The sequence below is a fragment of the Chiloscyllium plagiosum genome, unplaced genomic scaffold (genome assembly GCF_037043375.1).
Source record: "Chiloscyllium plagiosum isolate Xiang-an unplaced genomic scaffold, Cpla_swu_hap1 HiC_scaffold_10, whole genome shotgun sequence".
NCBI classification, from domain to species: Eukaryota; Metazoa; Chordata; class Chondrichthyes; order Orectolobiformes; family Hemiscylliidae; genus Chiloscyllium; species Chiloscyllium plagiosum.
In genome coordinates this window covers 96,984,733-97,009,299 of record NW_028270148.1, presented here as the reverse complement: position 1 = coordinate 97,009,299, position 24,567 = coordinate 96,984,733, and the positions used below count along the sequence as shown (strand labels likewise).

Sequence of the window (24,567 nt, the reverse complement as noted above, 5' to 3'; positions counted from 1 at the left end):
TTTCTTTCAAATGCCTGCCCGATGATTTATTTTGGAAGTTCAGGTTTTGCATTACCTCTGCATGAAAAGGTATTTTCTTCCCCTTGGTTCCTTTGCTAATTATTCTGACTTCATGCCCTCTGGTTACCAAACCTGTTGCCATTTACTCTATAAAAAGCTTTCACGTTTCTGAACCACCTATTGCATAAAAAGATTAACCAGCTATGAAATATCTTCTTCCCCTTCTCTGAGCGAAGCTAAGCACTTCTAAATTTGCTAGCCTCCAAGTATAACTGAAACCCTCATCCTTGGGGTGGATGAAGTCTAAAATAAATTCATAGAATTTTGACTAGAAATACTCGCCTTTCCCTGGATAAAATATTTAGAGGTAACCTTATAGAGGTTTGACAAGTTTTAAAGGGATGAAAAAAACACAAAAGGGAAGTTGTTTCTATTTGTGAGTGAACCCAAAGCAAAAAGGCGTACATATATGATACTCAAATAATATCAAATAAAGAATTTAGAAGGAATTTCAATGTGAATATTGACGAGCGTACGGCACTCAGGGGAGTAGAGGAATCAAATAGTATTGGTATATCTAAAGAGAGGCTTGATCCATACTTTAGCAAGGAAAGATTAGAAGCACTGCAGGAAGGGTTAATTAGAGGGAGAAAGCTCTACTCTAGACTTTTACATCTTTTAACCTTCATCAGTAATTTAGCTGCTTCTTTCAAACAAATCAACAAACCATTGGCAGAGTATATTATACAGGTATACATTTATATGTAGAATACTTATTACACACACACACACACACGTATATAAGTATTCTACATATAACATGTATACCTATATAATACACACTGCCAATGGTTTGTTGAGTAGTTTGGGGGAAGCAGCTGAATGAGTGATGCAAGTTAGAAGATGCAAAAGTATAAAGAAGTGGCCTTGAAATGCTAATTCTACTTTCTCTCCACAGATGTTGCTGAGTTTCTCTGATAATTTCTGGGTTTTTTTCCTCTCAGATTCACAGATCTGCAGTTCTTTGGCTTGTTTTAATGTTCAACCTTGATCTGTGTGTGCTAGTTGGAGAAGGTGTGTTACTGAACGGAGGTGCTTGTATCTGTCAGTGTATGTTCAAACACTACAGTGCTGTGAAAGTCACACTTGAAACCATCCACTAGACACCCTGGCATTGCACTGAGTGCAAGAAGCCAGCAAATGAGTCAACAAGAAACAGGACTAAAGGATTTCATCTAATCTTCAAAACCAAGAATCCTGAAATTGACCGTTGATCTATCAAAATTCCACTACCTACTCTTCATGAATGACCCATAAAGGCTGGCTTGTATGTCTTTTAACTTTTATCTTTCTCTTGTACTCACTTCTAAATGTGTGTGTATTTTGTTACTATTACTTTTGCATTTAGCAGCTAATGAATTTACTCTTTTAGTAACCCATGAAAGCCTTGTAATATTGGCTCCTTTGAAAACATAAATACATCTGGTCTGAGTGAAAGACATTCATGATGGAGGGGAACCTTGGTAAATTAATCTTGCTGTGACTGCCTGAGGGGTTTGTAGATTAATAAAGACAATGAGCCTATTCACCCCTCCTTACCTGAGAGCTTGACAATTTGAGGTGCCCTGTCTGAAACTCTATTAACTCAGGCAACATCAACCAGGGTCTGGTTGTAAGACATGGAATCTTTTATGTTCAACTGAGGGAGCCAATCGGGTATTGTTTTAAAGTCTGATTCAAAAGATTGCACATCAACCAGGGTGACACTCCCTTAATATGGGAACAGAGTACCGGGCTGGATTATTTGCTCAAGATTAGCTTGAATGGAACTTGAACCCAAAGTTAGGAGAGAGAGGACTATTACTGAGCCAAGTTGTGGCCAACTCAGCATGCTTCCCACCTCCCTTCATGTCAGTTTTTACTTCCACACCTTTCAGAAGGCAGATAGCAGGTCACACACCAGCTGGTTCAAATTTTTAGACGCGTGTGTCTATTTAAAGGGATGTGAGTGAAGTGTCTGATTTAAAATAATAAGGTGCAATGGCGTCAACAAGCAATCAGTGCACAGACATGTGCTCCAGCTCTATGTATAAGCAAGGATAAATAATCTGTAGTTGGTGCATGTAGCTAATTTGCACGGATGTAACTAGCATGCTCTGGAGGAGTGCTGAGGTCATGGAGCTGCATTTTCAGGTGGCTGCGGTTAGAAGAGTGCAGGTTTTTTTTGCCCGAAACGTCGATTCTCCTGCTCCTCGGATGCTGCCTGACCTGCTGTGCTTTTCCAGCACCACTCTAATCTTGACTGTGATCTCCAGCATCTGCAGTCCTCACTTTCGCATAGGAAGTAAAACAAGGCCAGTTGAAATATCCCCTATTCGGCTCCTTCTGTTATGTCTTTTCTCTTGTGTAGGGGGCAGGGAGCAAATGAAACAGTAAGTAGATTGTGCACGTCGTGGTATAATTCATGCAACTGTTGGGTGGAATAAATTGTACAAAATTGAGAAGAAATCAAAACTAAGAAACTCTGAGGCCCAGTGCCTTGTCATACCATTCACAAGTGCACTGAGTAGAGAAAGAGTTCTGTCATTTAATGACACAAATAATAGCAATACAAAAGCCCTGAATATCGTTTCTCATCAAACAAAATGAAACAGACACCTTTTTAAAAAGAAATTAGTTAAGTTAAAAGTGATTAAGAAAACAAGAATTGTTTAACAGGGAGGTTCATCTAGAGAAGTTACGAAAAAGACAGGTACGATCCATGTAGTTTCAGAAGATGGGAATCCTACATTTTACTTGCAAACAATGGAATTCCTTCATTTGACTGCACAAGCACAGGAAAAACCTCAATGCTGCAGGACACAGTAACAGCATTGTTGTACTACAGGGCTAAGAACCTTTAAAGCAAGGAAAAGTTATAATTACATTATGAACACAGGTAGCAGAAATCATTTTGCCTGGAAGATTTGACTTCATAGTTGGCCGAATCAATCACAGAATAGTACATCTAGGAGAAAATATTTCTTAGTGTACAGATTTACTTCCAAACTAGATACTTAATGAGAAGCTGAACAAGTTAATACATTTTTGTCTTTAATTGGGACAGTAGCTGATGAGGTTATAGCTTGTCAAGGGGTAAAAGTTACAGCAGATAGTTTTGACCAAGTTCTGTAAAGCCTTTTGTTGAAAAAGGTCAGCTTGAAATTCTGGAAGTGACCTAAGTGCAGCAGTTTCAAGAAAACATGTGACTGCAAACAGATGACATGGGAAAACCCTCGAGGTGTTACTGGAATAATATATTTATAATTTTGGATTATGACAAGCATCATAATTACATTACGTCATTAGTTCTGTTTGCAGTCCATTTCAGAAAACCCCAGAATTTTAGTTGAGAAGAATTGAGAATTGACTTCAGAAGAAATTTTTACTTTATCGCCGAACATTTCTCTGCTACAGCTCTGCCTCATCTTGAATACTGTGTCCAGATCTGGTTGCCCTGTTATAGAAAGGATATTATTAAGCTGAAGAGGATTCAGAAAAGGTGTTGCCAGGAATGGAAGATTTGAGGTATAGGGAGAGGCTGGATAGGCTGAGATATTTTTCACTGGAGCATAGGGGGTTAAAGGGTGACCTTTTAGAGGTTTATAAGATCATGAGGGGTATACATAAGGTGAATGGCAGGTGTCTTTTCCCTAGGGTTTCGGATTTCAAGAACAGGGGGCATACTTTCAAGGTGAGAGGAGAAAGATTTAAAAAAGACACAAGGGGCAATTTTTTACACAGTGTGGTTTATGTGTGGAATGAACTTCCAGCGGAAATGATGATTGTGGGTATAGTCACAACATTTAAAAGACATTTTTAAAAAATACTCGAGAAAGAAAGGTTTGGAGGGATATGGGCCAAACGCAGGCAGGTGCAACTAGTTTATTTTGGGAATATGTTCGGCATGGACTGTTTGGACTGAAGGGTCTGTTTCCATGCTGTATGACTCTATAACTCCAAAAGAGTAAAGATGGTAGAGAATTTATACATATTTCACAATCAAGAATGCTGACACTTGAGTGTGGATATGTGTTTGACCCAAATCTCTTCAATGGAGGAAGGAAGCAAACTATTTACAAACAAACAACCACAGACCAATACAATTTGGTTGCAGACCTTCACAGCACTAACCTGAGTCCAAATGTCTCTCTTTTAAAAAAATCTAAATTCCAAAAAAAATGCTAATCATATATTTTACATAGCATGACTCCTACAAGCAAGAAATGAACCCCAAGTAGTACAACTGAGGAAGTAGATGTGTGAGCTTCACAAGTCAAGTGATCACTGTGAGCAAATGAGTCTAATGAACACATTGAAGTAAAGAGCTGACACATTTTGATATAGATCTGTGGGCAGATTTAAAATAAAAATCTGCTCACACAGGTTGAAGTGTTGGTGTATCCAACTCCATGCAATATTGAGATGGGGTGAACAATGTCCACAGATTCAGCCACACTGAAGATCAGGTTTACAGATCTAGCATATGGCCAAAACAAGAGAGAAAAAATGACTACTCAGGCTGGTGTAAAAAAGTAAGCACCTGTTTCAATAGGACAGCCATCTTCTGCAAAGGAAATTCATACGATTAAGGGTTCTCCAGTCTAAGGCAACCTACAGACTTCACACTTTCAGGAACAGACAAACAGACATAGGTTTCTGAGTTGAAGACTATCGCTTTTCCAAATCCAAGAGAGTTCATTCTGGGGGAGCAGGAATTCTCCACAGACTGCCTGAATTTCTGAATTTAGAGATATGGGGAAATGGGCTGCTGGAAAATAGAATTACAAATGCCATGATAAAATGTTAATTGAGGGAAAAATTTTCAGGATGCAGAATAGAGTGTGATGCTACATCAGAATGTGACGGGCTGAAAGGGTAAACGCTAGAGAGTGCAAGTTGGTCTCTGGTGCAATTAAGTTCTCTGGCTTACCTTGCTTCCTATTTCCGTGAACAGCACAAGATTCCATCCCATGATCCATGCTTTCACTTTAGACAGCCTCATTTAAAATCAAGCAACACGAGAGTTTTTAGAAAATGTTGGGTTAATGCAGGGGAAATGCAATGTCAAAGTACTAATCATTTACAGTTGAATTAAGAGGTACTGAAACCTCAGTCAGCTGCGCAAAGGGAAACAATCCATTTCACCATTTCACAGGGATGTTCTTGTCTCTGTGATGCTTTCGGATGTATATTTGCTCTGGGTTCAGCAATGCCTTGATTTTTAAAATTCTTACCCTTGTGTTCACATCCCTCATCCCACCCCCCAACTCTGCAACCTCCTCTAACCCTCCAACAACCTGAGAACATCACATTCCCCCAATTCTTTGGCCAAACCATTGGTAGCTGTGCCTTAGAGACCCGTGTCCCAAGATCTGATATAACTTTTTAAAATCTCCCTACTTCGCTGCTTCTCTCTCCTTTTACAAGGTGCTCCTTGACATTGGTTTGTCTCAGGTTCTGATGCTCCTCTTTGTGGCTCGGTGTCAATTGTTGTCTATTACAGATCCTGTGAAGTATTGTGAGATTTTCTAGTATGATAAAGCTGCTATATCAATGAAAATTGTTGTTGTTGAGATTTCTAGCTTTATCTGTTTCTGCTTCGGATTTCACAGGGACATATGACGTAGGTGTGAGACAGTCTCTGTTCTGGGTGATAATTGTCTCAAAGAAGCGAGAGGAGGAGAGATAAAATGTGTGGCTACATCTGGAATTAAAGCTAACTGATAATTAGCTAGAATGTTTAATTCACACAAAGAGTGACTGAAGGAAAGGGTCAGAAAGCTTAAGATATATAATTTCCTCATGAATTAACGCAGACAGGTCATTCTCAAGATGTTAAGATGATCTAAAGTGGTGATGTGATTATATGAAAGGATGTTTAATCCTTTTAAAACTTAGTCCAAGCTGCTCAAACTTGTCTGACATTGGAGGAAGTTACGCGAGGGAAAGCAAGTGCTCACCAACGTCCTGGAGAGACCACATTTGGATTCTGCTGACAGGATGTTTGGTGTGTGGCTGAGTTGGTGTCTTTTGTTGTGTTTCTACCGCAGTTCAGCATGGTTTTAGCGGCATAGTACATGCAAATTAACATGTTACGCATGTATCAAAATTGCACATTCAGAATAATAAACTACACTCAATATTATGCACACACAATGCATGCTGTATATATAAGACAACGTTGCATGTATAGTTACACTACACACTCAATAAGAGAGATGACAGAGGGAAATGAGAAAATTGTAGATTAGTTAGTCACCTGTTGCTGAAAAAACTGGAGTTGTACAATTCAGAAGAGGGTGACTGAACCACATGAAACTTTTCAGCTGATTAGAGAGAGAGAGCTAGCAAGGATTTGGTGGTGGTCATGCCTGATGAATCAGACTAAATATGTTTGAGGAGGTGGCTGAAGTAGTAGACAGGAGAATGTCAATGGATTTTTTTTGGACTTCAGAAACTTTTGCTGAAGTTCTCCACTAGACCCATGCCTGGTTAGGGAATTGGCTGAGTGACAGGAGATTGAGTGTAAGAATATGGGTTGGGGTGCTTCAGTTGGCAGGAAGTGACTTGTAGTGTCTCAGAGGGATCTGTATGATGCCTCAACTACTCACTGTATTCATTAGTAAATTATATAGTGGGGTAGAAAGTCTCGTATAGAAATTTGCCAATGGGTCATGGTAAGCATGAAGAAAGTGTAACATTACAGATTCTGGTAAATTAAGTGAATGGACAAAAGTGTGTCCAATGGATTTTAATGTAGGCTTAATGTAAATAATGTAAATGTAAATAATGGGGGAGGCAATGGCCGAGTGCTATTATCTGTGTACTGTTAATCTGGAGAACCAGACAATATTTTGGGGACCCGGGTTTGAATCCCACCACCACAGATAGTGGTATTTGAATTCAAGGGAAAACAAAATCTGGAATTAAGAATCTAATGATGACAAATAATCCACTGTCGATCGTCAGAAAAACCCCAATGGGTTCATTAATGTCCTTTCCGGAAGGAAATCTGCCATCCTCACCCGGTCTGACCTACTTGTGGCTCCAGACCCACAGCAATGTGGTTGACTGTTAACTGCCCTGTAGGTAATTAGGAATGGGCAATAAATGTTAGTCCAGCCAGCGATGCCCTTATCCTGCAAATGGATTTTCAAAAATGTAGATTAATGTAAATAATCCAAAAGGCAAATGGGATTCTGGCCTTTATATGTAGGGACTAGAATACAAAGGGATAGATGTCATGCATTAGATGTACAAAGCCCTGGTTAGACCACATCTTGACAAATGTGACTAGTTTTGAGCTTCACGTCTTAGATATGATATTTTTATCTTGGGAAATTTTGCCGAGTCAAATGAATTCCGATGGTTAAATTGAAAGGATAGTGATGTAATTCTTGGAATTTTGTAGGTTAAAAGGTGACTTGATTGAAATTTAAGGTACAAATGTTAGATTGGGAGAAACCAGCTCTGCTGACTGGGGAGTCCACAATTAGGAATGTTCTCAAATAATTTAAAGCCAGACTGTTCAGCAGAGACATGAGACAGCACTTCATCATGCAAGGGGTGATAGAAGTTTGAAACTCTTCTGCAGATGCTGCATCAATTGTCAATATTAAAGCTGAAATTGATGGATTTGTGTTAGCAAAAGGCACTATGGGATGGATCTAGGGCATAAGTGAATATATGGAGTTGGCACATGTCAATCATGATCGAATTGAATGATGGAAGAGGCTTGAGGGGATAAATAGCCTCCTCCTGTTCCCAAGCTCTTAAAATAACACTGCACTTTCACAATACTAGGCTATGCATTTATTAATACTTTACACACACAATAACATGTTACACATAAGAACACCAGATAGAAAAACCACTATACACTTCAACACAGTAAAGGCAATAATATAGACTGACACTTTAGTGCACCAGAAAGAGTGCTCCATCATTGAAGATGCCATATTTCAGCAGCAAGCCATTATCTATTTGTTCAAGTTAGTGCAAGCATTCAGTGGCATTATTTGAAGTTTCCCAGATGTGTGGGCCACAACCATCTATCTCTTAAACAACAGCACTTGATTATTCACCTCATTTGTACTTGCTGGCATCCTGTTGTGCTCAGATTGATTAATTGTGATGACATACCCCTGTGGTACAGCGGGATCTGGGAGTCCATGTACTTAAATCCCAAAGTTAATATGGAAATACAGCAAGTGACTGGGAAGGCAAATGGAATATTGACATTCATTGCAATGGGATATCATATGTTTTGCTACAGTTGCAAGAATGTTTGGTGAGGCCACCGGAGGACACACCCTCACCTACATCAATGGAGCTGAAGTGGAGAGGGTCAAAAGCGTCAAGTTCCTCAGAGTGACGATAACCAACAACCTATCTTGGACCTCCCACGGAGATGCGACAGTCAGGAAGGCCCAACTACATCTCTTCTTCCTCAGGCAGCTTAGGAACTTTGGCATGCCCATAAGGACCCTCATCAACATTTACAGATGCACCATGGAAAGCATACTGTCTGGGTACATAACAGCTTGGTACGGCAACTGCTCTGCCCAGGACCAGTAGAATGTACAGAAAGTTGTGTGCACAGCCCAGACCATCACGGAAGCCAACCTCCCATCTAAGGACTCCAGTTACAATTCCCGTTAATGTGGAAAAGATCATCAACAACCCCTCCTACAACCTCTTCCATCAGGCAAAAGACAGAGAAGTTTGAACACATGCACCAGCTTCTTCCCTGCCATTATTATACTGATGAATGGACTCTCTAACTTCAAATAATGTTGATTTTGCTTTGTGTGCCTGTAACCTGTACGCTTCACTCTGCCTAAACACCCCATGATCAGTATGTCCTTATTTGCTACGGTCTGCCTGGACTGCTCGCAAAACAAAGTTTTTCACTATACTTAGGTACATGTCATACAGTCATAGAGATGTACAGCATGGAAACAGACCCTTCGGTCCAACATGTCCATGCCGACCAGATATCCCAACCCAATCTAGTTCCACAACCAGCACCCGACCCATAGCCCTCCAAACCCTTCCTATTCATATACCCATCCAAATGCCTCTTAAATGTTGCAATTGTACCAGCCTCCACCACTTCCTCGGGCAACTCATTCCATACACGCACCACCCTCTGCGTGAAAAGCTTGCCCCTTAGGTCTCTTTTATATATTTCCCCTCTCACCCTAAACCTATGCCCTCTAGTTCTGGACTCCCCGATACCAGGGAAAAGACCTTGTCTATTTATCCTATCCATGCCCCTCATAATTTTGTAAACCTCTTTCAGGTCACCCCTCAGCCTCCGACGCTCCAGGGAAAACAGCCCCAGCCTGTTCAGCCTCTCCCTATCGCTCAAATCCTCCAACCCTGGCAACATCCTTGTAAATCCTTTCTGAACCCTTTCAAGTTTCACAACATCTTTCCGATAGGAAGGAGAGTATAATTGCACGCAATATACCAACAGTGGCCTAAACAATGTCCTGTACAGCCGCAACATGATCTCCCAACTCCTGTACTCAATACTCTGACCAATAAAGGAAAGCATACCAAATGTCTTCTTCACTATCCTATCTACCTGCAACTCCACTTTCAAGGAGCTATGAACCTGCACTCCAAGGTTTCTTTGTTCAGCAACACTCCCTAGGACCTTACCATTAAGTGTATAAGTCCTGCTAAGGTTTGCTTTCCCAAAATGCAGCACCTCGCATTTATCGGAATTAAACTCCATCTGCCACTTCTCAGCCCATTGGCCCATCTGGTCCAGATCCTGTTGTAATCTGAGGTAACCCTCTTCGCTGTCACTACACCTCCAATTTTGGTGTCATCTGCAAACTTGCTAACTGTATCTCATCAAACCATTTTGACTACTGTTTTTAATTTTTTTTTAAGCAAATCAGAGAAAGTTCACACAACTGATACCTGAGGTGGGGGTGCTATGCTACTGAGAGAAGATGGAGTTTAAAAGAATGAGAGATGATCATACTGAAACATAATATCCTGAGGGGACACGACAGGGTGGATGCTGAAAACTACTTTCCTCTTTTGGGAGAGACAAGAATGAGAAGCATAGTTTGAAAGTAAGGGGTTTCCCATTTAAGACAGAAATTTAAGGGGATTTTTATTTCTCTTAGAATGCCATGAGTCCTTGGGGTTCTCTTTCAATGACATCAATGGAGATAGGGTCATTGAACAGGTTTAAGACAGAGGTAGATAGATTATTGACTAACAAGAGAGTCAAAGGTTATCAAGGTAAGTGGTAATGTGATAGGAGAAAGTGAGGACCGCAGATGCTGGAGATCAGAGCTGAAAAATGTGTTGCTGGAAAAGCGCAGCAGGTCAGGCAGCATCTAAGGAGCAGGAGAATCGACGTTTCGGGCATAAGCCCTTCTTCAGGAATGGTAATGTGATATTGAGGCCAAAATCAGACCAGCCACGATCTTGCTGAAAGACTGAGTGGGGTTAGAGGAGCTGAATGGCCCAATCCGTATGTTTGTATATTCATTGGCATTTTGTGAAGCACTTTGTAATTACCTAGTACCCAGTTGTACAGTACATGAATAGAAATGCTTTTGCTACATGGAAATGAGAGACTGATTTGTGAAAGTTCCAGGATGTAACTGGGACACGATTGCCAGTGTTAAGAGAATACATCATAACCTTGAATAAATATTAATCAGGCGTCACTATCCCATATCATTTAGTGTCATTTCTGAGTGAAACTACTTACGCTTATAGATTTTGAGAGGGAGATGTTCCTAAAGAATGGACACAAAACCTTGGCAAAAGGCAAGTACTTGACAACCATCTGATGAAGGAGAGGGTGCTCTGAAAGCTAGTGCTTCCAATTAAACCTGTTGGACAATGACCTGGTGTTGTGTGATTTTCAACTTTGGCAAAAGAAGGTTTCAACCAAAGATGATAGCGTTGGTCTTCGCCTTGGAATCAAGCATGATATCAGTCAGGCCGAGTACGTCTTCAATTAAGTGAAGTACAAAATTTTGCCTCAACAAGTTTTTCTGCAGTGGTGATCTGTTGTCATATAGCGAAACGAAATTTCCAGCCCTGGGTTGGATTCTATCTGCTTCCTCTGTGACTACTGATCCACCTCATGGTTAATTTGCTAAGCCTCAAACTGGCTAGTGTCTTTTTAGATTAAGGGCTGCTGTGCCAAGCAATTAGTAACATTCTTCTCCACTGAGTGGTGTTAATGCCTCCCAATGAAACACAATGACCAAGAAGGGCTTGGGTACGGATTTGGGTATGTGCTCTCAGGAAAGTCTGGCCCACGTGCTTTTACACCTTTCAACACAATGACCCTTCCCTAGGTTTGTGTCCTTTCATACATGGCTTGGGTTTAAAGTTAATTAATTATGGCAGTATAGGTGCAGACGTGACAAAGGCATGTTTACGTTTTCCAGTATATCAGCCAAGCTCTGAAAATTAAGCCTCCTAAAGCTTACTCCTCACTTTCTCATCTCTGACCTACTCAGTGCTCCCTCAGATAGCCCATGCCACCTCTATATCCCTCTCATTCCTCACTAACTTCACCTGTCACCCGATGTGATTTCAGATTACCCATAACACTCACCAATCACCACTTCCATACCATTTCCCCTCGGGTAGGGAAATGCCATCTCCATACCCTGTCAGATCCCCATATCACCTTCATCATCTTCCATAGTCACTCACCAGCATGCACTATGTATAGTCCTTGGGAGCTAAGTAATAGCAGTGAAAATCATTTTTTAAAAAACTGGAAAAAGATTAAACTTTAACAGTCTAATAAAACCTTGAAATAAAGCGTTCTATCATCATTATCAGAAAAAAATCTGCTTTAGGATTAACAGAAAATGTATTCGTTTATGTACCTATTGTGTTTGTAAACACATGGTTAACTACATCAAAGATGCATTCTGTTATTACAACTTCTTAAAAGTTTGGATGGTTCTTGAATCAATACTTAGATAAGGTGTAGATTTTAGATTTTAGGAGTACAGTGAAAAGTGTATAATGTAGCCACACATGACGCCATCTTACATATCAAGATAGCTAGATAAAAAAAGACTTCGGTGTGAGGTAGTAGGAGTAAGTATTACTTCATAGAATAGTAGAAAATAAAGAAATAGGTAACAGTTTACATTAAAGTCTTTCCTAGTTAAAACTAGGAAAACACTGACTGGAAACCATTAATAGCTTTTGAAACTCACCCAAGCATTTATAATGGTTATGGTTTTCTTAACAAAAGTGTAATGTTACACTGCCTGAAACTGACAGAACAGAATTGTGTCTCATTTCCATTTCTAATTCTTGTCTCTCCCAAAAGGGGAACCTAGTTTTCAGCATCCACCCTGTCATGTCCCCTCAGGATATTATGCTTCAGTGTGATCATCTCTCATTCTTTTAAACTCCACCTTCTCCCGATAGCATAGCACCCCCACCTCAGGTATCAGTGGGGCTTTTGCCCGAAACGTCGATTTTGCCTGTCCTCGGATGCTGCCTGAATTGCTGTGCTCTTCCAGCACCACTGATCCACCTCAGGTATCAGTTGTGTGAACTTCCTCTGACCTGCTTCAAACAGGGTGTCTGGTGATCTATGAGTGTCAAGAATTTTTCAATTTTCAAATACAGTTTTGTTTTTAACAAGCCAAGATGTCAATTGATTTAAATTACAATATAAAACATGAAAGCTGTGATTGTCAGAACCTTTTATACTTGATAATGCATTTTGGCACTTTTGACAATTGAAAAAAATACTGCATCAGGATGAGTCCACAGGGCTGCTCAATGCAAGGGTCAATCATCTATGCTGGACAGATCCCTATGATTAATGACAGGATTAAAATATATGTCTGCATTACAATGTAACATCCAATAGTGATATTTGAAGCGATCGAAACATTTTGCACTTTCAAAATGTTCCTGATTCCACAGCAGGCTTTCACTGGTGGTGATAAAATCTCTAAGGTGGCATTCTTCTTTTAAGCTTTACAAAATCTGCACCAGCACATGTCAGCAGGGAAATACAATTTTCTGGTGGTCCCCACAATGAGGATCCTGCCCTTGGAAGGATTGTGGGTGGAGTTTGCATCCAAGGCCTTGCTGATACACCAAAAGACCACATGGAAATGGTGCGAGGTCAGGAAGACACAAGAAAATTATTTATCCAGCAAACCAAATTCGGCATTTGGTGACTCAATTCACACTTCCACTGGGAGGCAAAAATCTGATCACTGACTCCAGGGAAGATAAAGTGCAGCTGATGAAGTGGTGAGGGAATCCTCTGTGGTGTAGAAAATTCAGGCGATTCTTTTATTGTAGTTACCTGATGGGTTCTTTATTCTTTCCTCACTCCAAAAGATAACCCAAGCAGACCCCTCGCAAAGGAAATGACCTCTAACCTCCAAATATTTCTGGTCTTCTCATCTTTAGGCATGCTCCATCTGAACCTCTGCTTCTCTCAATCTGCATCAATATTATGTTGAGTCCCAATAAGGGATCTGGACAGACAAGGTCCTGCACTTTCAATATACAGCCTACTGCATCTGTCTAGTACATATTGATTAGAATAATTTATTTGTACGAGAATGCTCTGGTGTACGATATTACCAGATTTGTATCCTTGTACATGTTCTTCTACTATTCCTTTGGGAACATCTGTTTGTCAATCGTAACCGGAGCTTGAGGCTGACAATGATTTTTGTGAGCACTTTGTTGAACTGGTGCTTTTTATTCTTCAAATCAACATTTTAGTAACCAGTCATAGTTGGTCTCAGTGCATATATTGCTGTCGGTTACATAGGGTATAGTTCTTACATCATTCTAAGGAATTAAAGGAAGCACAAACTCTATGAGTATCTGCTAACTATGGGAACATAGATATTGCTAGATGGAGAAAGACCAAGGTCCATCTCATTCAGATTCAGTCAGTTGAGTTGTTGTCTATTCTTAACAATCCATTTCTATCAATTAATCTACAAGGGCTCTGGCGCATGATGGTTAAGTTGCTGGACTCATAATCCAACGGATCAGACAAATCCCACTGTGACAGCTAGTGGAATTTCAGTTTGTTTTTAATAAATCTGGAATTTAAAACAAATGCTAGTTGTGGTATTGGTAATCATGAAACCATTGTCAATGGTCATAACAACCCATTGGCTTCACTAATGTCCTTCATGAGAGGAAATCAGCAGTCCATTCTTGGTCTGGACAACTTGTAACTCTGGACCCACAGTATCATGGTTAACTGCCCTCTGAAATGGTCAAGTAAACCACTCAAATTGAGGGCAATTAGGGATGGGCATCATATGTTGGCCAGGCCAGTGACACCCATTTCCCATGAAAGAATGAAGAGAAAAAAAAGCGATTGACAGACTTAGAGGACAATGAGGTCTCACACCGGTCACCTGTGGAGGAGCCAGTAACACCGTGGATCAGTGTTGCAGTAATTTCCACAGTTGCTGGGAGTAAATGACTTCCTTCTCCTGAAGGCCCCAGGTCCGGCTCCATCATCCAGCATAGTCATATCGCCGTACCCCAGGACAAATGGAGCCTGCATTGGCACAGGGCCTCATTCACGCCTAGGAAAATGGAATCAGTCCTGAAAATCTCCAGGGCCTACCTATGCATGTCATGTTTCCTGAGGGTCCCTGCGGCTACAACCTCACCTTCTCCCTGAGCTGGATATATGTGGTCCTCCATGGGGGCTTGTAGCTGCTCTTGAGCTTGCTGTCCGTCCTACATCTCCTGTAACCACCTTCATGTTCTTGGACAGGCAACCACAGTGAACAATATCCCCAACAGTGGCTGGGTCCATCTCGTTCAGTGGGAAGGACATAAACAGGGCACAGAAGGACTGAAAGAATTCCTTTGATCTCACAGCAGTGGCATACCTTGTAGCTGTGTCCCCAGCAAGCTTCATCACACAGTGAGCGATGCTGACCATGGGTACTGGGGGATTTGTCTGTATCAGACATGTCATTGCAAAGGGACTGCCAGTAACAGAACACCACAATCCCATCACTGAACGCACATTGAACACTAAAGGTCACACTGCGTTCAGCACAATCATTACATGTTAGGCGAGGGCTGGAAGTTGTGAGATTCAAACAACTTGGAAGTCACTTGGACAATGGCTCCCCTTCAGCAATATTGTCTCTGCAGTTCCCTTCCTGACAATACACAGTTCCACTGATTGTTTGGATTGGCCCTATAGGACTGACCACTGAGCACTCTCCAGGCTAGACTGGGACAGACACCCTGACCATGAGATTCCCAAGAGGATGACTGAATGTGCTGAAGTCCCTGGATTCTGTGCAGATTATTGTGTGACTGACGGTACCAAAGCCCCCTGACTGACAGGTCCCATCTTGGCTGTGTTGGACACTAGCTCTCACCAGTTTCCAACATGGCCATTTGGTGCAGTGTGTCACTGTGCAGGCAGCTAGCAGTTATTGAAGGTGTGAGGTTGATGTGCTATTCATCAAGATGAGCCCTCAACCCCACCCACAGGACAGTTCTGTACTGACAAGCATGGCAAGCAGCCTCTCAGTTTGTCTGCAATAAACAGGATCTCAGAACAGCAGTTGGCTGAAACACCAACCCTCTAACAAGCATGGCATGGTCAGGATTGGCATGGATAGTACCAGTATATGTAGACACAAAGTTGAATGCTAAGAGAGTGAGTGAGCAGCCATGGGATCCAGCATGCTCCATTCTGAGAGCTGGGTGCCTACTCATGTGCACAAAGTGTCCATATGCACTGAGCTTCCATGTGCACAAAGTCTCCATATGAACAAACTCTCCATGTGCACAAAGTGTCCTTGCTGCAGCCTTTTAAGACCAGTTGCTAATGTGCCATGCAATGCTGGTCTGTGCTTCCTGAGCAGCCTGCCAGTGCATTGGAGAGGTGCTGTGACAGTCTATGGCAGATCCCAGATGACAATCTCCAGAGGCAGAGTTTGTGTGCGGCTGGTGCCTGGATCATCTCCTGATATATTGTTGCTCAGTGTCTGATGTGGAAGTGGTGAGCTGAATTTGCCCGACACTCGATCTGGTTTCCTTGCCACGTTTTCCGAACGTTGAGCTTGCTTGGTATGTTTGGGAGGCCAAATACTAATGAGGCAGGTTGTCGCACTAACAAGGCACTTAATAAACATTAATCCCTGTCATTTGACATCTTGTCACTGCCAAGTGAGTATCTCACCACACCCACTTATGAAAAGAATAAAAGGTGAAGTGAATTTGGAAGGGTTCACGGTTCTGGGCATTGAGGCAAGATTCTCATTTAGCAGCAGAAGATTTTGCAGCAGAAATGAGGGCCGTAGAGCATGAGTCTGAGTAACAGGTAGGTAAAGAAGCAAAGATAGAATGTGTGTGAGGTATTGGAAATAAGATGGATAGCTGTTATGTTGGTGGAGTGGAGTAGGTTATTCATTTTCCTCCTCAGTTTTTGTACCTTCATCAGCTGAGACAGCACTGGACCATGCTGGCATAGGATCATAGAATCCACATAGTGTGGAAACAGGCCCTTCATTGTACTAACGTCCATGTGCCTATCCACGAGTCACTGAAATGTTCCTAATGCATCTGACTCTATTACCACTGCTGGCAGTGCATTCCACACACCCACCACTCTCTGAGTAAAGAACCTACCTCTGACATCTCCCCTAAACCTTCCTCCAATTACCTTAAAATTATGCTCCCTCGTGATAGACATTTTTGCCATGGGGAAAAAAATCCTGGCTATCCACTCTGTCTATGCTTCTCAACCTCTTGTACACCTCTAATAAGCCACCCCTCATCCTTCTTCACTCCAATGAGAAAGCCCTAGTTTCCTCAATCTTTCTCCATAAGACATGCCCTCCAGTCCAGGCAGCATCCTGGTAAATCTCCTCTTCATCTTCTCTAAAGCTTCCACATCCTTCCTATAATGAGGCGACCAGAACTAAACACAATATTCCAAATGGAGCTGCAGCATAACCTTGCTTCTCTTAAACTCAATCCCCCTGCTAATGAAAGCCAACACACCATATGAGTTCTTAACACCCCTATCAACCTGGTTGGCAACTTTAAGGGATCTGTGGACATGGACACCAAGATGTCTCTGTTCCTCCACACTGCCAAGAATCCTTGCCTCAAATAGACAAACCTGTCCAGCACTAACAGCAGGTGCTTCCTAAATAACCTCCACATTTCTGAGCATATCCCTGACAACATCTGTTCCCAATTTAGGTGCCCCAGTTCTTGTCAAATAGCATTGGAATTCCCCCTCCCCTAATTAGATACTTTCCTATACCGTCTGCTCCTATTCCTCTCGGTGAATATAGTAAAGGTCGTGGAGCTGTGATCACTGTCACCGAAATGTTCTCCTACCGGGAGATGTGACACCAGGCATGGTTCATTGCCAAACACCAAATCCCATATGGCCTCCCCTCTAGTCGGCCTATCTACATATTGCATCAGGAACCCTTCCTGGACACACCTGACAAACATTGCTCTATCCAAACTATTTGACTAAGTATGTTCCAATCAATATTAGGGAAGTTAAAGTCACCCATGACAACAACCCTGTTACTGCACATTTTCAAAACCTGCCTCCCAATCTGCTCCTTTAAGTCTCTGTTGCTATTAGGGGCTCTATAGAAAACTCACAATAAAGCGACTGCTCCTTTCCTGTTTCTGACTTCCACCCATACTGACTCTGCAGACAAACTCTCCTCAACGATCTCCCTTTGTACAGCTGGGATACTATCCCTGATTCGCAATGCCTCCCCCCACCCTCCCCCTACCTTTTTTACTTTCTCCCCATTCCTTTTGAAACATCTAAACCCCAGAACATCCAACAAGCGTTCAAGTTTCTGTAATGGCCACAACATCCAAGTCTCTGTAATGGCAACAACATCATAGTTTCAAGTACTGATCCAAGCTCTGAGTTAGTCGCCCTTATCCATGGTACTGGTTGCCTTAAAATAGACACGTTTGCATAAACATCAGCAAGAAGTAGCTGGAGCAAATGGCCTGTGTCTGTGTTGTACATTCTGTGAAATTTCATGTAAATTTCCTATTGCTTGTCATTTTCAATGTCTTCTAACTGTCAGTCAGCAATGAAAACATGAAGATCTTGTCATTGCAATATTGTGAGAATCCATATTCAAACTGACAGGGCCCCTTGGGCACTGGTCATTTTGAGGAAATCTGTTTTCTATATTGAGTTGATCACTGATACACCAAGTGAATTGGAATGGCTCCAGAACTGAACCCTTTAGAACCACTACTACTTACCGACAACTCTAAACAATTGCCCCAAACTCCTTGGCTCTGTTTTCCATTGAATATCAATTTTTAATCCAACTTGCTATACTCCTCTTAATTCAATATCCTTTAATCTACTCCTGTCTGGTTCCTTGTAACGGAATTGTCTAAGTTTATATAGACAACAATCCACGTCCCACTTCCATCGTATCTCTCAGCTCCTCAAACAATGCCATCAGGTTTCTTATGTACGATCTATTTCTCCAAAATCTGTGCTGTCTGCTTCGAACCTGTTTCTCTCTGTCTGGATATTTGGTGATTTTATCTTTAATTAAAGCTATCAAAGCTAACCCTTCTGTAAATGTTAAGTGACCTAGTTATTGTGGAAATGTCGTTAATGCAAGTTTACAGATGAATGGCAATTAAAATTAATTCTAGTTTTATGAAGCAACATTAGCAAAATACAACCTGTCAAATTACAGAAGAGGCCCTTTGGCCCCTGTATTGATAAAACTTCTCTAAATCTACATTAACCCTGCTTTCCAGCCCTGGGTCCGTAGCCTTGAATGTTACAACATTTCAAGTGCTCATCCAAACACTTTTCAAAGGTTGTAAAGTTGCCTGTACATTCCCCTGCAGTGTGTTTTTTTCCCCTCTGGGTGAAAATAAAATAATTCAGTCCCTTCTAAACCTCTTGCCTTCACCTTAAAATCATGCTCCCTTTAATTATTTCTTCAAGTAAAGGGGGCAGCTGCTTCCTAACCACCCTGTCCATGCCTGTCAAAATTTTCTCCACCTCATTTAGGTTCCCTTCAGCCTTCTCTGCTCCAGTGATAAATATTCTCATAAAGCCATGGGTTGGAGGTTATGGCCAAGGAGAAAATGAACAGGTATTACAGTTTCTGGATTAGTGGTGCTGGAAGAGCACAGCAGTTCAGGCAGCATCCGAGGCTAACCCTCTCCCACTGCAACTCCCAGGTCATTTCCTCTGCCCTGAAGCTCTTCAACCACGTCCTGAAACAAACTCGCTACCACAGCCACATTTGCTTCCTCAGTGCCTGCCTCCGTAATTAATTCATCCCACACGGACTCCGGACCACCTTTAAACCAGCAGAGTTCGGACCCGAACAGGACAAACAGTACAGACTACAGATTCAAAAACACCAGCAACGGTTCTCCTTCAAGATCCTTCCCTCCACGCTTGCAGCAATGCGCTGGCACCTAACCTCTCTACAGTCCTCTCAGCTGAGGGCCACACTCTCTCAGAATTGCAAAGGACCCACTCTGTACTACATCCTCAGGAGTATTCATACTCTCAACAAACAGTATTGCAACTCCATCTCAAACATCAAAAACTGTAAGTACAACAAACTTTTATCTACCCACCTCCATAACCAGCACTTCTCAAACATTCCAGAAGATTTCCCCGGCCTCTGGAACTGCTTAGACGCCATTAGCCATGCGGCTGGTGCAGCTGCCACCCCCACGCTGACTGATGATGTCACTTCCGCCCCCATCATGGCCACTCCCACCCCTCACAATTCCTCATGCATCACACGTGACATCACTTCCGCCCCTCACATTATCGCTGATGTCACACGCTCAGTGACTTCCGCCACCCCTACTGCCGTGTCTGCCACCACTTCCGTCCCCACCGCCACTCACCTGCATTCTGCTGACATGCCCCCCACAGATCCCACTGTCACCATTCCTGGCCCCCAGAACCCTGAGGGGAACACCACCCCTGCTCATGATTCCACCCCCATTCCCCCCACCATCACACCCACTCCAGTTACCGGCTCCACCCCCACTCCCAGCTCCACACCCACACCAGATCCCAGTTCCCAGCCCTGCTGGGTTTTCACCATCCCTCCAGACCTCCCTCTCACTGAGGACGAATGATCAGTCCTCAGCAAAGGACTCACCTTCGTCCCCCTCCGTCCACGCATCAATGAATTTATACACGCCGTGACGTCGAACAATTCTTCCGCCGTCTCCGCCTCTGTGCTTACTTTCACAATCAGGACTCCCGCCCACCTTACGAGGACCCCTTCGCCTACTTCCAACACACTGCATCCATCTGGACACCCCGCGCTGGCCTATTACCTGCCCTCGACCTCTTCATTTCCAACTGCCGCCGGGACATTAACCGCCTCAACCTGTCTAACCCCCACCCCCACTCCAACCTCTCACCCTCACAACGCGCAGCCCTCCAATCCCGACCTCACCATCAAGCCAGCAAATAAAGGGGGCACAGTGGTAGTCTGATACACTGACCTCTACACCACTGAAGCCAAACGCCAACTTGAGGACACCTCTTCCTACTGCCCCCTCGACCATGACCCCACCCCCCCATCACCAAACCATCATCTCCCAGACCATACAGAACCTCATCACCTCAGGAGATCTCCCACCCACAGCTTCCAACCTCATAGTCCAGGAACCCCACACTGCCCGGTTCTACCTCCTTCCCAAGATCCACAAGCCTGACCACCCTGGCCGACCCATTGTCTCAGCATGGTCCTCCCCTACTGAACTCATTTCTACCTACCTCGACACTGTCCTATCCCCCCTAGTCCAGGAACCCCCCACATATGTTCGAGACACCACCCACACCCTCCACCTACTCCAAGACTTCCGTTTCCCCGGCCCCCAACACCTCATCTTCACCATGGATATCCAATCCCTCTACATCTCCATCCGCCATGACCAGGGCCTCCAAGCCCCCTGGTTTTTCCTCTCCCGACATCCCCAACAGTACCCTTCCACCGACACTCTCATTCGTTTGGCCGAACTGGTCCTCACCCTTAACAATTTCTCCTTCGAATCCTCCCACTTCTTCCAGACCAAAGGGGTAGCCATGGGCACACGTATGGGCCCCAGCTATGCCTGTCTCTTTGTTGGCTACGTAGAACAGTAATTACAGATCTTCCGTAATTACACCGGCACCACTCCCCACCTCTTCCTCCGCTACATTGATGACTGCATTGGCGCCACCTCGTGCTCCCGCGAGGATGTTGAGCAATTCATCAACTTCACCAACACATTCCACCCTGACCTTAAATTTACCTGGACCATCTCTGACACCTCCCTCCCCTTCCTGGACCTCTCCATCTCCATTAATGACGACCGACTTGACACTGACATTTTTTACAAACCCACCGACTCCCACAGCTACCTGGATTACACGTCTTCCCACCCTACCTCTTGCAAAAATGCCATCCCGTTTTCCCAATTCCTCCGCCTCCGCCGTATCTGCTCCCAGGAGGACCAGTTCCATCACAGAACACACCAGATGGCCTCCTTCTTTAGAGACCACAATTTCCCTTCCCACGTGGTAAAGATGCCCTCCAACGCATCTTGTCCACATCCCGCACCTCCGCCCTCAGACCCCACCCCTCCAAACGTAACAAGGACAGAACGCCCCTGGTGCTCACTTTCCACCCTACAAACCTTCGCATAAACCAAATCATCCGCCGACATTTCCGCCACCTCCAAACAGACCCCACCACCAGGGATATATTTCCCTCCCACCCTTTTCTGCCTTCCGCAAAGACCGTTCCCTCCATGACTACCTGGTCAGGTCCACGCCCCCCCTACAACCCACCCTCCCATCCTGGCACCTTCCCCTGCCACCGCAGGAATTGCTAAACCTGTGCCCACACCTCCTCCCTCACCTCCATCCAAGGCCCTAAAGGAGCCTTCCACATCCATCAAAGTTTTACCTGCACATCCACTAATATCATTTATCCTATCCGTTGCTCCCGATGCGGTCTCCTCTACATTGGGGGACTGGACCATTCCTAGCAGAGCGCTTTAGGGAACATCTCCGGGACACCCACACCAATCAACCACACCGCCCTCTGGCCCAACATTTCAACGCCCCCCTCTCACTCTGCCGAGTATATGGAGGTCCTGGGCCTCCTTCACCGCCGCTCCCTCACCACCAGAATCTTGGAGGAAGAACACCTCATCTTCTGCCTCGGAACACTTCAACCCCAGGGCATTCAATGTGGACTTCAACGGTTTCCTCATTTCCCCTTCCCCCACCTCACCCTAGTTCCAAACTTCCAGCTCAGCACTGTCCCCATGACTTGTCCGGACTTGTCCGACCTGCCTATCTTCTTTTTCACCTATCCACTCCACCCTCCTCCCTGACCTATCACCTTCATCCCCTCCCCCACTCACCTATTGTGCTCTATGTTACTTTCTCCCCAACCCCCACCCTCCTCTCACTTATCTCTCCACCCTTCAGGCTCTCTGCCTGTATTCCTGATGAAGGACTTTTGCCTGAAACGTCGATTTTACTGCTTGTCGGATGCTGCCTGAACCGCCGTGCTCTTCCAACACCACTTATCCAGAATCTGGTTTCCAGCATCTGCAGTCATTGTTTTTACCTAGGTATTACAGTTTATACATCCATAAACAGAATAATTCACGAACAGTATTTCCTTGAATTTAGATGATTACAGGATGATGACGTTTACAAGATATTAAGGGGAACTGTTGGGTAAATTGAGGGGAACAATTTCTGTTGGTTGGAGAATCTGGGACTATGAGACAAAGCTAAAACAAAAATAAAACCAGGTCTTTCAAGAGTGAGCAGAAGAATACAGAAGAAAAAGACCTTCTTGGAAATATTCCTCAAGTCAGGAAGCATCTATGGCTGTTTCAGTACTTAAGGAAGGATGTTGATAAACTACAAATAGTTCAAAGAAGGTTTACTCGACTGATCCATGGAATGTAACAGATTGTCTTGTAAGGCAAGACATGTATCCTCTGAAGTTTAAAAGAGTCAGGAGTGACCTAATTGAAATTTTAAGATCCTGAGAGGGAGATCATTGGGTAAATGTCAAAAGAATGTTTCCTCTTGGAGGAGACTCTAGCACCAGGGGGTCACAATTTAAAAGTAAGGGGTTAATGTTGATCTGTTGTGTATTTTATTTTAGGAGTGAAGGTGAGATACACTTCCACTCACAAAGGATGGTGGAATCTTTTTTAATTTTAAATCTGAGATTGATATATTTTTATTAATCTTAAGACATTAAGGGATAAGATGTGGAGGCAGGTATTATATAGTAAGGTTACAGATCACATTAAAGTTCGAACAGAGACAAAGCTGTAAATGGCCTACTCTTGTTCTTATCTTAAGTAAACTCCCCAAATGACACACTCCAAATAAAACGGAACAAGTAAACATCGCCAAATAACTTTTTTCCTGCCAAATATTCATCCTAAATTATTCATCTCAAATAACACACTGGAAGTTTCCTTTTGCACTGATATTACCTTGCTGGAGAATCTCCATTCTCATCGAACCACACTTCCACACCGGAAACTCCAATGAATGAAGTCTTTATTAGAAACTGTAGGAGTTTTTTGCCATCAACAGGTTTCATTGCTTCACAGAGGCCGGAGTGACCTGGACAGAGTGTTTTGTGCATGTCATGCAATCCGTGGGCCATGGCATAAATGGCGTTGATGATGAACCCCATTTTGCTGTCTTGTACATAATTTTCTGCTAAACTTTCATTCCCTGAGGAAGAGAAACAGATTTTCATCAGTGACTCACGTTACAATTTTACTCAATGATTTTGCTACTTTTAATCACTGCATCCCTATGAAAAAATAAGGGAAGAGAAGGTAAATTGAAAGGAATGATTTGGGGATGCCCATCTTGTCATGGCAATTTCACAAATGGATTCCATTTGATTCTGATGTTCTTTTACCATTAAAGTGACAAACAGTAATTACTCCCTCACAATGCATCACAAAATAATGGATTCCATTAGTGCTAATATGCCAGTCTACGGAGATAGACACAGTCAACTGTACCATTGAAATGGGAAAGGTAAAAGAGTGAATGCAGAATTGTGGAAGTGGCGGCGAGAAATAGCATCCACAAAGTACCTGTTCAACACTAGACTGACACGTGTTGGTTTCCTGTGTTAACCTGAGACAGATTCCATTGGATAAAAAGGGAGATGAGAAATACTTGGATGTTATTACCAGTTACAGTTGTCTTAATATAGATGTTTATCAGTCCCCTTTTTGGAAGGTAAGGGAAATATATGCAGAGGCAAATGTAGGATTGCCGTAGCTAACGTAGAGATTCACTCAGCTCTGAGGAAGTTATATTTGACTCAAAATCTTATCTCAGTTTCTCTCTCCACAAATGCTGCCAGACCTGTTGAGTTCCTCCAACATTTTCTGTTTCATAACTGAAGAGTTTTCTTGCTGTTGTTTGACTAGATATTG

The 24,567-nt window shown here is 43.1% G+C and overlaps 1 protein-coding gene across 1 annotated transcript in view; it reads right to left on the bottom strand.

Moving 5' to 3' along the window:
- Positions 1-24,567, bottom strand: part of LOC122553027 (metabotropic glutamate receptor 1-like) — a 299,057-nt gene that overhangs the window by 38,654 nt on the left and 235,836 nt on the right. The window contains exon 5 of the mRNA XM_087991568.1: positions 23,599-23,845. Coding sequence (XP_087847694.1) covers positions 23,599-23,845 — 247 coding nt within the window. The remainder of the gene's footprint in view (positions 1-23,598; positions 23,846-24,567) is intronic.